The sequence below is a fragment of the Pelobates fuscus genome, chromosome 1, assembly GCF_036172605.1.
Source record: "Pelobates fuscus isolate aPelFus1 chromosome 1, aPelFus1.pri, whole genome shotgun sequence".
Classification (NCBI taxonomy): Eukaryota; Metazoa; Chordata; class Amphibia; order Anura; family Pelobatidae; genus Pelobates; species Pelobates fuscus.
This window is the reverse complement of record NC_086317.1, coordinates 406,216,716-406,230,734: the sequence shown is the minus strand read 5'-3', so window position 1 is coordinate 406,230,734 and position 14,019 is coordinate 406,216,716. Positions and strand designations below refer to the sequence as shown.

The window sequence follows — 14,019 nt, the reverse complement described above, 5'->3', positions numbered from 1 at the left end:
GAGCGATTGGTATACAGCGAGGACTAGGTGTCGATTTGATTTGCTTGATTTGCTGTGGTGGTGGGGGGGGGGGGGGGCAGACTTGGGAGGGCACTAGGTCGCACAGAGCAGGGTATCGGCTGCCTCACCCATCCGGCGATACTACTAGGCCTCACTCCCGGCACCCTCGACATACGCTCCGTGAACCCGCGGGCGGCAGACCCGGGGCACCTCGGCTGGCTCCTGAGGTAGTTATTTCCTGATTACAGGCTTTTGTGGCAGTCCTGGCTGGCTGTTGTGCGGGTTATCAGGCTTAGTGAGATGATTGAGCTCGGAGCTCACACAAGGCACGTCCAGCTGCCATGATGTCCAGGCCCCGCCACAGAACATACACCATTTTTACACGACATATACACCTTAAATATAATCTTAAACGGACACTGTAGGCACCCAGACCATTTCAGCTTATTGAAGTGATCTGGGTGCAAACTCCCATCACCCTTAACTATGAGCATGTAATTACAGTTTTTATAAAGTGCAATAATTACCTGCTAGGGTTAACTCCTCCTCTAGTGGCTGTCTACCAGGCAGCCACTAGAGGGACTTGCGGGTGGATAGGCGACTTTTGGTCGGCTAAGCAACCCTGGACGTCCTCACGCAATGCATGAGGACTTCCAGCGTCACCGGAATCTCCATAGGAAAGCATTGAATAATGCTTTTTCTATGGGGAAATCCTAACTCGAGTGCAGTTATTGTCATGCATGCTCATTATGTCTCCCACTGCTGACTGACGTCGGCACCATCGGCGCTGGACCCAGGTAAGTGAAAGAAGGGGTTATTAACACCTTTTGCACCAGAGGGGGGAGCTATAGTGCCAGGAATATTAGTTTGTTTTTCTGGCACTATGGTTTTCCCTTTACCTACCTGTAGTAATATTTTCTTTTTTGCTTGGTTTTATGCTCAGCTGAATGTATAAGATTTTACAATAATAATATTTTTCTTATAGGGAAGTTTAGTTTTTGTGGTTGGAAAAATGGATGGTACACTGGTCGTGAGTGGAAGGAGGCATAATGCAGATGATATTGTGGCAACAGCATTGGCTGTAGAATCTTTTAAAACCTTGTACAGAGGAAGGTAAGTCACCATAAATTACTTGTTTTTGATAAGTCTGTATTCTTTCTTTTTCAGTTTGCACCAAGTGATATATTATTTGAATTTACTATTATTATTTTCTTCGTTTAATGTCTTTTTTTCCATCAGCTTTAGGGACATAAATGTCCAGTGTGCCAGTGAGTAGCTTATGTCACTTATGCATTCATAGTTAGCAAGCATCGACCAGTCTAAGATATATTTTGTCAAGAAAAACAGCAAAGCTGAAAACATAACTCATGTTCTTTTCAAAGTCTTTGTCTTATGCCTTCTTGTATAAGTGAAGAATATTTCTTTGTCAATCAATATGACACAGCATTGCTTTTGAACAATCTGTGTCTGCATGCAATTTAATGTATTTTAATTTTAGGATTGCCGTCTTTTCCATCACTGTGTTCTATGATGAACGGATTGTTGTGGTCGCAGAACAGAGACCTGATGCTTCAGAGGAAGATTCATTCCAGTGGATGAGTCGTGTGCTGCAGGTACATCTGTAATATGAATCGTTATAGGATTGGGACCCGGTTATAATGCCGAGTAGTGATATATTTATTTTTTATGGAAAAAGGGACACCACTGTAATGTTTATTTAAACATTGGGAGGCTATTGAGCATACGCAACAAAATGTTGCGCTGCACTAATCGGCATCTCTTCATAGAGCTACGTTGAATAAATGCATCTTCATGGGGAATGCTCACCGCCTCCATGAAGAGCGTGAAGATGCTGAACATACATTACTTGCAAAGAGAAGTAAACAAAAAACGTCGATCTATAATATCTTCTATTTTCCACTCATTGTTAGTTCATATGGTGTAACGTTGTAATTTGTATTGCTTTATCCAAGTTTTCGGTTAAATATTAATTTCTTTCATTTTTTTCATATGAAACCATGCTGTCTTTTCTATTGATTTAGGCCATTGATAGTATTCACCAGGTGGGTGTTTACTGTCTTGCCCTGGTACCCGCCAATACTTTGCCAAAAACTCCACTGGGAGGAATCCACTTGTCTCAGACGAAGCAGCAGTTCCTGGAAGGCAACTTACACCCGTGTAACATTCTCATGTGTCCGCACACATGTGTCACTAACCTGCCAAAGCCAAGGCAGAAACAGCCAGGTAAATGTTAGATTGCCCCTACATTTCAAATTTCAGGATGAAATAAATAAATATTTGGTTTAGGTTCTATGAAAAATTTCTGTACCAGAGTTTGCAACATTTAACTTAACCAGTAGCATAACATTTACTTTATCATAAACGATACTTAAATCACAATTTTACTTTGGTTTAACCCCAGTCTTTTCAGGTAACTTTTTTGGCTTGAGTGCTTACACACTACTCAGTCACAACATTAAAACCACTGACAGGTGAAGTGAATAACTAATTATATTGTTGCAACTGCACTTGATAAGCTTCCATATAAGACTGCTCCATCCCTACAAGTGAAGCCTTGTATGCACTCAACACATGGAAGAGACATGCTCGTAGGAACAAATAATGAAAACCGTAAATGAATAAAATAAAGAGAACCAACAACTAAACAATAAAAAACTGATCAGCCACAACATTAAAACCACTGATGGGTGAAGTGAATAACATTGATATCTTTACTATGACACCTCTCTGGTATATATTAGGAAGTAAGTGAACAGTTAGTTCTCGAATGTTATGTGTTGGAAGCACTAATAATGAGTAAGTGAAAAGACCTGAGTAACTTTGACAAGGGCCAATTAGTGATGGCTACACGACTGGGTCACAGCATCTCCAAAGTCTTGTGTGGTGTTCCCAGTATGCAGTGGTTATTACATACCAAAGGTGGTGCAAAGAAGAACATCAGGGTCACAAGGGGAGCAAAGCTATCCCGTCTGGTTCGATCACATAGAAGAGCTACTGTAGCTCAAATTGCTGAAAAATTTAAAGCTGGCCATGATAGAAAAGTGTCAGAACACACAGTTCATCATATGGGATAGCGTGTAGACTGGTCAGAGTGCCCATAATAACCACCGAAAGCGCCTTTAATGGGACATGAGCGACAGAACTGGACCATGGAGCTATTGTTCAGGATCGCCTGGTCTCATGAATCACGTTTTCTTTCAGATTAGGTGGATGGTTGGGTGCGAGTGCGTTTTTCACCTGTGTAAAAGATGGCCGCAGGATGCACTATGAGAAGAAGGCAGACCGGCTGAGAGATTTTATGCTCTGTGCTATGTTCCCGCTGAGAAACCTTATGTCCTAGTATTTATGTGGATATTACTTTGACACGTAGCACCTACCTAGAGATTGTTGCACTCCATGTGCATCCTTTCAAGGCAATTGTGTTCCTTGATGACGGTGGACTCTCTCAGCATAATAATGCACCCTGCCACACAGCAAACATTGTTCAGGAGTGGTTTGAGGAACATGACAAAGATGCCAAGGTGTTCCCTCAATCCAACCAAGAATCTGTGGAATGTGCTGAAACAACAAATCAGAAATGTGGAGGCCACATCTCGCAACTTGCAGGACTTAAAGGATCTGCTGCTAATGTCTTGGTGCAAGATGCCTAAAGACACATTCTGAGGTCATGTGGAGTCCGTGCCTTGATGCGTCGGAGCTGTTTGGCAGCACAAGGGGGATCTACGTGATATTAGGCAGGTGGTTTTAATGTTATTGGTTGATTGGTGTATGTGCGATCTCAATAACAAAGAAAGCAGGGAGGGTTTCCCATTGAGAAAACCATTTAAGTGCATTAACCCTCCTTTAAACACTTGTGACATTTTCTAATTCCTTCTGCAATGGTTTGGCCAATTTAACACACAGTGAGCAGTAATCACATTTTTTGAATGGAAGCTTCAGGTCTCTTCTATTTTATGGTGGGGTTATCAGTACAGTGGGAAAGTTTATCTCTCTATCCACCTCTTCTGCTTTCTGCTGGATTCCACACAGTAGTGGAAGAACCACAAATTCCTGCTAGAAAATGCAAAAATTAAAACTTTTGTCTGGAGTATAGCTGTCCCATTCCTACTAGATCAGCAGGGACTTCGAATTCTGAAAGGAGTTATAGAGCTGTTGTTACCTTCCCCCATCATGAATATTGAGTGCGTGGAACTCTCCACCATCTTAACTCATTAATGAATGCACCCTCTTCTGTATTTTTACTTAGGTTTGCTAACACTATTAAATCACTTTTAAGCAGCTTTGACATGGCAGATGCTTAATTCACTTAATTTCCAACACAGCTTGTGGGGGAAATGTATCTGGCAGTGTATGTTAGTCTGTAAAGTTATTATCATGTACTTCTCTGTAAAATTTCACTGAATATCTTATCGCTAAATAAAATGTATCTGTACTCTTTACGTAGGAGTTGGACCAGCATCTGTTATGGTTGGTAACCTGGTTGCCGGAAAGAGGATTGCTCAGGCATCAGGCAGAGATTTGGGACAGATAGAAGAAAACGATCTAGTGAAAAAGGTAAATGGATTAGCAAATGCATATTAGAATGAATTTGATAACACAAACCATAGTCAATGGATAGAACGAAAAAGGTAATCTGCTTCCCCAGTTAAAATTCATATTATCTTTTTCACTCCCCCAATAGCCCCATGACTGCCTGAGGGCTGATTAAGCAAGGGAATTTACTCAAAGATCTAATTAGTATATATAAAGTCAGGGAAGCCCAGTGGTGTCAAGGGCAGGGGGGATATTTCTGACACAGAGCATTGTGCTGCCTGTCACTAATAGTTTTAATAACGCCTACTGCACATACCCACCATCTTCTTTAAAGTACTCAGTCACTCTACAGCTGAGACCTGGGACATTTATGCTGTGGCTAGTTGAAAAGTTTTGAAGCTTCAAACTGCAGGACTGGGGCTGTGACTCTGAGGACTTTTTTTTTTTTTAATTTGTAATGATTGTTGATCCTGTTAACCATGTCGGCTACTTCTTGGGTCCATGTTACTACTGTATATTAATTATTTTGCCAACTGCAAAGGTAACAAGGACTCTATCAGTATCCTGCTGTTTTTACCCTGTGTACACGGTGTGCTGAGAGCTAATAGTGAGTCAGAAGTAGCTGAAATGGTTGTATTCTATCAGTATCTTGGTGCTTTTACCCTGTGTACACTGTGTACTGAGAGCTAATGGAGTAGCCAACATGTTTCATAACAGCAGCAATATTTAATAGAAAGCTAAAGTTATCACAGCAGGGGCAGAACTGAAGAGAAGATCATGTAAGGGAGAACTAAGACAGGGCTAGAAATAAATATAAAGCGAGAGAGCTAAACAGTATTACAGAGACATGTACTGTGTGGGGATCTCTGTGTAATCCATCACAGTGATCCAGGCTGTACGAGAACGTTATCTCCTTATTGTGCCCAGCTCTGTGTGTTATTGTTCTGTATTAACCCTGCTCTACCTTTTGTGTGGGTATTTCTGTAGTCTACAGAGCTCTGTGTATTGTATGGGTATATTTGTATCCAGCTCTATTATATCTCATTTTTTTCTTAGCACTGTTTGTGGTATGGTTATCTCTATATTGCACTCAGCTCTATGTATTTTATAAATATCGTTGTTGTTGTTCTCAGCCTCTTTTTAATATATAAGAATCTGTGTATAATGATTGTTGTGTGTTTCCCCAGGTTCTCAAAAGACAAACTTTCCAGTAGACATAATGTATGCACATTCTTAAACTTAAAGCAGATCAGATACATGATAAATCTTATAAATGTTTCCCTTTAATATACCTTAATTTATTAGGATTCCTTTTTTTTTTTTTTTTTTAAATAATACTTGAAGATGTTGTATGTGCTTTGCAACCACTAGACCTGTACATCTGTCAGTAAATTAACCAGAAATCACAGTGAGGCAAAACTTCTCTGGGTCTGCATTTTTTTAACATAAGACTATTGACAGTGATAGTGAAAACCGATTAAATGGTTTTCTAGCATGAGAAGGGATGTATGCATTACCCCCACCTTTCCTAGTGTTGTGATATAGGTGTCTTTTTTTTTTTTTTTTTTTTTTTTTTGCTCCTTCTCGTGTTCTCTGAAAGCCAGGGAAATGAGGAGTCCCAGTGATGACTCTTTAGCAGTGCACAGTGCATGCTTGAGAGGTAATAGGAAACAGAAAAATGGCAACTCAAAAATATTCCCCTACAGTCCAGTTGTTTGTAAGAAAAATAAATTGTGTGTGTATGTATGTATATATATATACACACAAAAGGTCACGACAGGTCATTGAACAGAAACAACCCGGGTGCCTCCAGCGCATATGTAAATAGGAAATAAATGGAGCACTCCTGGATTTTTTCAAAGTGTACAATCAACGTTTCGACCCTCATTGATAAAGACCCAGGAGGGTCGAAACGTTGATTGTACACTTTAATACATTTTGGAAAAAATCCACAAGGAGTGCTCCATTTATTTCCTACATATAATATATATATATATATATATACACACACACACACACACACACACACACACACTTAACATTTGCTAGCCTTTTGGTCAGTACAATGTATAGATTAAATTATTTGTAGATTAAAAAAAAAAAAAGGCCACTTCATGTTATATATTTATGAATCTCTAATGAAGTGGTCGTTTTTTTAAATCTACAAATAATTTAATCTATACATTGTACTGACCAAAAGGCTAGCAAATGTTAAATATGCAGATTAAAGAAAAATAAAATATTTACCTGATGTCCATCATCTGACATCCTAGAATACTTTGTGTTTGCATATAATTAGAGAAGATAGCAGGTGTTGTACAAACACACACAGAACTTTACTCAGTCTATGTGGGAAAAGATGTCAACTTAAGGCTTATATTGTACTTGGAATTTTATGGTTCTATGCCTTTTTCACACCATTCTGATCTGAAGTTATTCACAGAGTAAATGCATGACATATCAATTCAGTTTCTCCCATGGGTCGGTTTGTTTGCCCTTTTCTTATTACATTTTTAATAACATGCTTTCTATATGTTTATAGCACCAATTCCTTTCGGAGATATTACAATGGCGAGCTCAAACAACTCCTGATCACGTGCTGTTTATTCTTCTAAATGCCAAGGTACCCTAATTGTCCATTGTTTCCATTTATTGTGTTTAGTTTTTCATGTTAATGCTGTTAAGAAATAATTTCAATGTTGATGGTAGAATTGTCCTTTTCTGGTTTGTTTGTAGATATGTGTATATTATGGATGTAAAGATTATATGAAAGGGTTCCTTGAAACATTGCACATCCAGATATATTTTTAGTTGTGTGCTGGGAATATATTTTTGATTGTGTGCACACATGACATAGGCAGCCCAGAACTCTAGGCAATCTTATGCAAATTCTGTTGTGCACAAATTGCGTCTGCTGTCAGCGTGTCCTGACAACAAATGTGAAAATCTTCCCCTTGCAGGTAGAGTGCGGGAAGCTAGCTTTCCCCTCCATCTCTCTGCGCTCCCCATTTCCGTGCTCATTGTTTTTTGTTTTGTTTCTTTTAATCCCTCCTCCCCACTCAATCACTCATCCTCCCTCAACACACCGGCACAGAGCACACTCATGCACTCTAAGCCGGCAAAATGGTCGAGAAGCCTGTGATTGGACGCACACGTGGCTCAGTGAAGTGGGCGTGGGGAGGGGTGAGGAGACGGAAGAGCTGCACTGGAAGCCCTCTTTTAGGTTTTACTAAACATTGAGGGGTGACCTTCCCGAAAGTGCCCAGTAGGACATATTATGCCAGAAAGTTCCCACTTCTCAAAATGGTTTTAATAACTCTTAAGCCTGTATTCTTTTCCTTACATATTAGTCTTCTCTGTTGAAGTAATAAGTTAATTTAAATTGCTTCCAATCACTAGTGATATGGTTGGTGTGGCTAGGTCTGCGTAAACAAAGTGCTTTAATAATTTCTGTGGCAGAGAATTGTGCAGTGAATCTGCAGGGCTATGATCTATACACCAAAGCCACTGAATGTCCCTCGAAAGATCATACAATGTTTTTTTTTTTTTTTTTTTTTTTTTTTTTTTTTTTTTATTATTAAAATTTATTGAGATACATAAGTGGGGTCACGCAGGTTGAACTTGTTCTCTTTCAATTACACATATCAGGTCATATTGATTTATCAGCATTTTCATGTACCCTATACGAATGAACTACCGAATGGCAGGCCACCCAGTAGGGAAGTGTGTTGCTTGTTAACCTTTCTTTTTTTTTGTCAATCTTTCTTTTATTTAGGCATATGCAATGGGGTACAAAATAAAGAGAGGGAAATGCACGAGTGGTATACAGTATAGGGTTAATACATCACTAACAATGACGAATTACATTTCCTGAATAGCAATGCCTAATTTTTATTTTTTGTCGGTTAACGAAAACATACTATAAACATGAGCAACTGCTTTGTATTGTAATAGGGAGCGTAAGTATGCTATTTAGGTTGAGGGCTGGGTAGGGTGAGAGGCTACTCTGTGTGTGTGGCACATCATGAAACGAAAAATATAACATATAAACATAACAGAGAGTGTAACAGGACATACTGAAATGTCATAACGAGTGATGGCGTTAGGGTCAGTGTGTGTCCTCGTGAATTACTAGGGCTATGTGTTAGCGCTTTTTGTCGATTTTTTTTCCCCTTTAAGCGTTTCTAGTCAGCAGAAATCAGACTGATCCTTTACAAGTTTTGCTTATGAACTGTAAGCTAAGACAAGTAGCAGGGGTTTATCTACGGCTATATTAAGTTACAGGGCTTGTCAGTTACTGGACTGAGAGTATCCACATTATGATCTAACTGTGGTTTTTCAAATAAAAGAAAAAGAAATAATAATTTCCCTTGCAGGTGTGTACATAGAGTGGTGTACTGACTTTTGGAAACTATTAAAGTAACAAGCCAGGCTACATCAAGCATATAAAGCAAAACAATATGAAAAGTAGGTCAGGTTATAGTTACATGCTAGAGTTGTGCGTTGCTAAAACAAAGAGCGCCAGGCATGACATTACAGGAGAACCATAAAATGGTGCTTGCTAGCCAGCAGAACTACGTCCATTCAGTGTTTGGTAGGTAAAGCACTTAAGATTATGACCGTATGGTAATAATAGAGTGGGAATAGACACCCCAGGAGACCCCATGCATACTGTGTCAGCCGGGTTAATTTGGTGAGTTACACGGTAGTTACCATACTGAGTCCATTAGAGCATGATACAGTCCAGTTAGATCTGCAGTCCATATGAGTGAGCAGCCAGGCCTTTAGGGCCCTCGGTTAGATAGTAGGGGGTGGTCTGCCTTTGCCGGTCGGTCCGCCAGGTGTGTGTGGTGGAGGGTTCAGGCAAGCTTCCCTATCAGCCTATCCCTCTGCTGGGCATCTTGGGTGTAAGCCCCTGGTAGTCTTGGCGAGTGAGTCGGGGTCGTCTGCAGCGTCTGGCTCCACCCTGTCTCCAGGCCTTGTTCGTGGTCAGCATCCTTGGACCACTGACTCGGTTTCTCCTTGAGGCCGGGTCTCTCCCTTTGTGGGCGTCTCGGAGGGGCCTGTTGTTCTTCCGCCGCCTGCGGCGTGCGGCCCTCCGGTGAGGTGGCCGATGACGTGGAGGGGGTTCCCTCACGACCTTCGGCCTGGACAGGCTTTTGGTGCAGTAAACAAGCGTTTGGCGTTTCGCTTCGCCCGTGGTGGGGCCTTGTCTCTTTCTGTGACCCCTGGTCTCTGTTGCTTCTGTGCGGGGCATTTGAGAGGCCTTCTGTTCCAGCTTTTCCCAGAAGCGCCGGAATATGGCGTCCAGGCGCTCGGATAGAGGCCGAGAGGGTAGCTGTCTGCTCGCACTGCCATCCAACGCCATCTTGCCATCGAGGTGATCTGGTAATGCAGGCGGGTATGGCGATTCAAGTGCTGGCTCGGTGCGGACCGGGATAACCCCCACCGGTCCATAGGGGGGGGAACGTGGGCCCGTACTGAGGTGAGTCGAGTAGGTAGGCGTCGGGAGAGCGGCCGTCCCTCCAGCGCCTGGCGTGGGCGCAGGCCTCAAAGTGCCGCCGGGCGATTTCGAGCGAGGCATCCACAAGTGTGGCATCGTTGCCGAGGTCTCAGTTTGCTTCACTGTGTGCCAGCCCTTGGGTGACCAGTTTCAGAGCTTTTTGTGCGGGTATTCGAGCTTAGATCGCCGGCAATTGCAGGAGCTCTTGCTGCCTGCGTCCACTCCGCTCGGCGGTCAGGCCCCGCCCCCTCATACAATGTTTTATCACTATGTTGTTCTAGACAAACTGGCGGCATTAAATGTATAAATAACATTTTATTTACATGTGTAGTTTACCTCCTGTGCCTCTTAATGGCATAGGGGATTTAACTTAATTTCCTTCTATTTTGTGAATTCAAAATTGAGATCATCTAGAATAACACTAGTGCTGAATGAGTATCTGTCACAAACAGAAAAATTACATTTAAAAAATTACCAAAGGGGTACTTGCATTTCTTATATGACAACTTCTAAGTGGCATCACATATCTTGAGCACACCTTCTGCACAGCATGTTTTGCAAAATAATTTTTACACTTTAATCAAGGAAATATAACCAAAGCAGTGATGAACTTCTGAATTGAGAGTTACATTGTATTAAATTAGTACTATTTTTTTTTTTTAAAGCTGTAACTGATTCCTATGTAAGCCATGATATAAAAAAAAAAACAAAGACTGAAAGATATCCATGTTTATTTATTAGTTTTTTCAATTGACTCTAGGGCACAGCCGTTTGCAATGCCTCTTGTTTGCAACTGCACAAAAGAGCCGAGAGGATAGCAGGTGCTTTGTATGATAAAGGCCATCTCAATGCTGGAGATAACGTGGTGCTTCTTTATCCTCCTGGTAAGCAAGAGAAAAATGTCAAGTTTGTACCCTGATTTAGAGTGTCCCTCTCCCTTGGTTCAAGTGAAACTGAACTGAAGGGGCACATGAGGCTCATATTTGCCCTCTATAAATGTGTTACATTGATTATATGTTATAAATGCTAAACAATATATTGTATGCCGGCAGCCAAGTTTCGGTAAACTGTACATCCCCAATGCAGCCCATGGGCAATTGGCATCATTTAAAATGGGCACAATACAACAGTTTTTATGTGGCTATAGAAGCAAGAAGTGAATGCCTAAAGGGACACTATAGGCACCCAGAACACTTCATCTCATTTAAGTGGTCTGGTTGCAGTGTCCCAGTCCCACTTAGTCCTGCAATGTAAATCATTGCAGTTTTTGATAAACTTCAATAATTACATTGCAGTTCTAAGACTACCTCTAGTGGCTGTTAGACATCAACTAGAGGTACTTCCTGGTGGCTATGCTCTGCATGAAGACATCCAGCGTCCATTACATCCCCAATGCTTTCCTATGGGGATGGCCTAATACGCTTGCAGAGCATGTGCATTACCCCACTCCACCCCTCCACCGAGTGAGTACACCAAGTTGTTTTTTTTTTTTTTAACCCTTTCAATGCTGGGGGGAGGATGTGCAAGGGAGGGGAGAGCCAAAATGAAATATAGAGTAAGGAATACAGATTTGTTACACAGAATCACTTTCATTATTTTTTTCTTTTGTGGCTTTTTTTTTTTGTCAATCAATTGTACTGCAGCTCGGTTTGCACAGGTTGTGTACACCTGGTTACTGGGAATAAATCCCTTAATTCATAAAGGCAGTGAATGAAGCTATTTGCTCAAGGCTGCATGAGTCACAGCACAGCTTCTTTTAACTAGCTACGCAACTGGGTGTTCCTGCAGCAATAAAGGAAATAGTCCAGCCACTCGCTTTGTTTCATGACGTAGAGGAAGATGCAGTGCATGTATTCCTTTATAATTATTCACATTTTTGTGTTTTACAGGAATTGAGCTGATTGCAGCATTCTATGGCTGTCTGTATGCTGGCTGCATTCCAGTAACGGTCCGACCTCCTCATGCACAAAACCTCTCCGCCACTTTACCCACAGTGCGAATGATTGTAGATGTAAGTAAATGGGGAATGGCGCAACTATTTAGTCACTGGGGAACTGGAGATAATGAGCCATGGTTCCCAAGTCAGGACTGGGGTACACAGTACAAATGATTAATCTCTGTTTATAATAAAGAAAAATTATTAATTCCTCGCACATACATAAAATTTGGTTTTGTTATCCTCCTTTGAGAAAGGCATTTTGGCCGAAACGTTGGAGGATATTGATGTTATTTTGGTATCGGGATCTTTAATCCTAGCATTGTACGATTGTGTGTCCATTACCCGGTATGTAATCCTATTTAATTGTGTGTTTTTGTTATTATTTGTTTCTATGTTCTGTTTAAACCTATAACAGTGATAGGTATGGTGATTACCTGTTTTTTAAAATTTGCTAACGTGATATGCTTTCTATGAATACATTCTGCTTTGGAGTAAATTTATGGATTTTCTAATAAAGAATATTCGTCTTTTATGTAGTGTTCTCCTGATGGTATTAATTTCAGTGTATTGATTTAACTCTAAAGGGAACTAGAGTATTTACAGTGAGCACATGTTTATATTATAATCCATATATGTTTAGTGTTGAATGCCCTCCATTATATTAATTGGATTTTTTTTTAACCAATTCAGATGAGCCCTGTAGATTGTTCAAAGCATCATTGTTATTACTGGCATTTATAACATATTCCTCAGCACTGTACATTTTAGATAAACTAATTCAAAAGGAATAGGGCACACTACCTGTGAGCAGAAATCTGTTTTGTTTATAAATAAATGATCCTAGTCTCACAAAGGTCTTGCTGAGTGAACAAAGTGTTTACTGAATAGCTGTGAGCCCTCATCCCTGGAATTGCTGTGACCAAGATCCCTCTTATTTTAGGTTAGTAAAGCTTCCTGCATCCTCACAACGCAAACTTTACTGAGATTGCTGAAGTCCAAAGAAGCAGCTGCAGCTGTGGATGTGAAAACGTGGCCAACAATCATTGACACCGGTAAATACTGATCCCAGTTACACTGTTTATACAGGCGTGCTTACTAAAAGGACACTATATTCACCAAAACAACTTTAGCTTAATGAAGTGTTGGTGTATAGATCATGCCTATGAAGTTTCACTGCTCAATTCTCTACCATCAGCTGAATTACTTTTGTTTCTGATTCTGCAGCAGCAGACACTCCTCCCCTGGCTGTGACTGGCAAGCCTGCATGAAAACAAAATGGTTGTGTTTTCAATCAGAGGTTATTTCCTGCTCTGCAAATTGAACTTTAATTACACACGAGGCTCCTGCAAAGTCTAGCAGCTATTAACCGTACAAGAGATAAGAAAATCTCAATTAAACAGGATTTGTAATAAAGGAAGTGTAAACATTAGATGACTCTTTACAGGAAGTGTTTAGGAAAGCTGTGTGAGTCACATGCAGAGAGGTGTGACTAGGGTGCATAAACAAAGTTATTTAACTCCTAAATGGAAGAGAATTAAGCAGTGAGACGCAAGGACGTGATCTATACTCCAAAACTGCATCATTAAGTGAAATATGTTTTTTTTTTTTTTTTATTCTTTATTTTTCTTGTGCATATGTGTACAGGCAGTCTAGAAGTGCCCCAAGAGCAATCCTCCAGCAATTCCCACGCTCAACATGCGGGGCACAAGATGGACAAGCACATTTTATATTAGTAACAAGTTTAAACATTCGATTTTACCAGTAGCTATATGGTATATTCAAGTTGGGTCTATGCGTTGACTATATTTTAAATGCTCTGAATATTGCTGGTACCTGACATATATTATAAAAGCAAGCTAAAGCTGTACGTTTAAACAATAAGTATGCTTTAGTTATAGACAGGCTAGAGTCCGGTTGATCGCTTAAATGCTGTTACCACCCCGGCCGTCCGGGACCCCCATGCCGCCCCCGCGGGGAGCCGTCTTCTTGGCGGTCCTGAGTCCTCACATACATACATGCTGGT

At 40.8% G+C, this 14,019-nt stretch overlaps 1 protein-coding gene across 2 annotated transcripts in view; it reads left to right on the top strand.

Moving 5' to 3' along the window:
- Positions 1–14,019, top strand: part of DIP2B (disco interacting protein 2 homolog B) — a 188,940-nt gene that overhangs the window by 158,600 nt on the left and 16,321 nt on the right. For both annotated transcript variants that reach the window (XM_063428160.1, XM_063428156.1), the window contains exons 21-28: positions 986–1,113; positions 1,499–1,613; positions 2,043–2,244; positions 4,466–4,575; positions 7,097–7,177; positions 10,818–10,941; positions 11,947–12,068; positions 12,937–13,048. In XM_063428160.1, the coding sequence (XP_063284230.1) occupies positions 986–1,113; positions 1,499–1,613; positions 2,043–2,244; positions 4,466–4,575; positions 7,097–7,177; positions 10,818–10,941; positions 11,947–12,068; positions 12,937–13,048 (994 nt within the window). The remainder of the gene's footprint in view (positions 1–985; positions 1,114–1,498; positions 1,614–2,042; positions 2,245–4,465; positions 4,576–7,096; positions 7,178–10,817; positions 10,942–11,946; positions 12,069–12,936; positions 13,049–14,019) is intronic.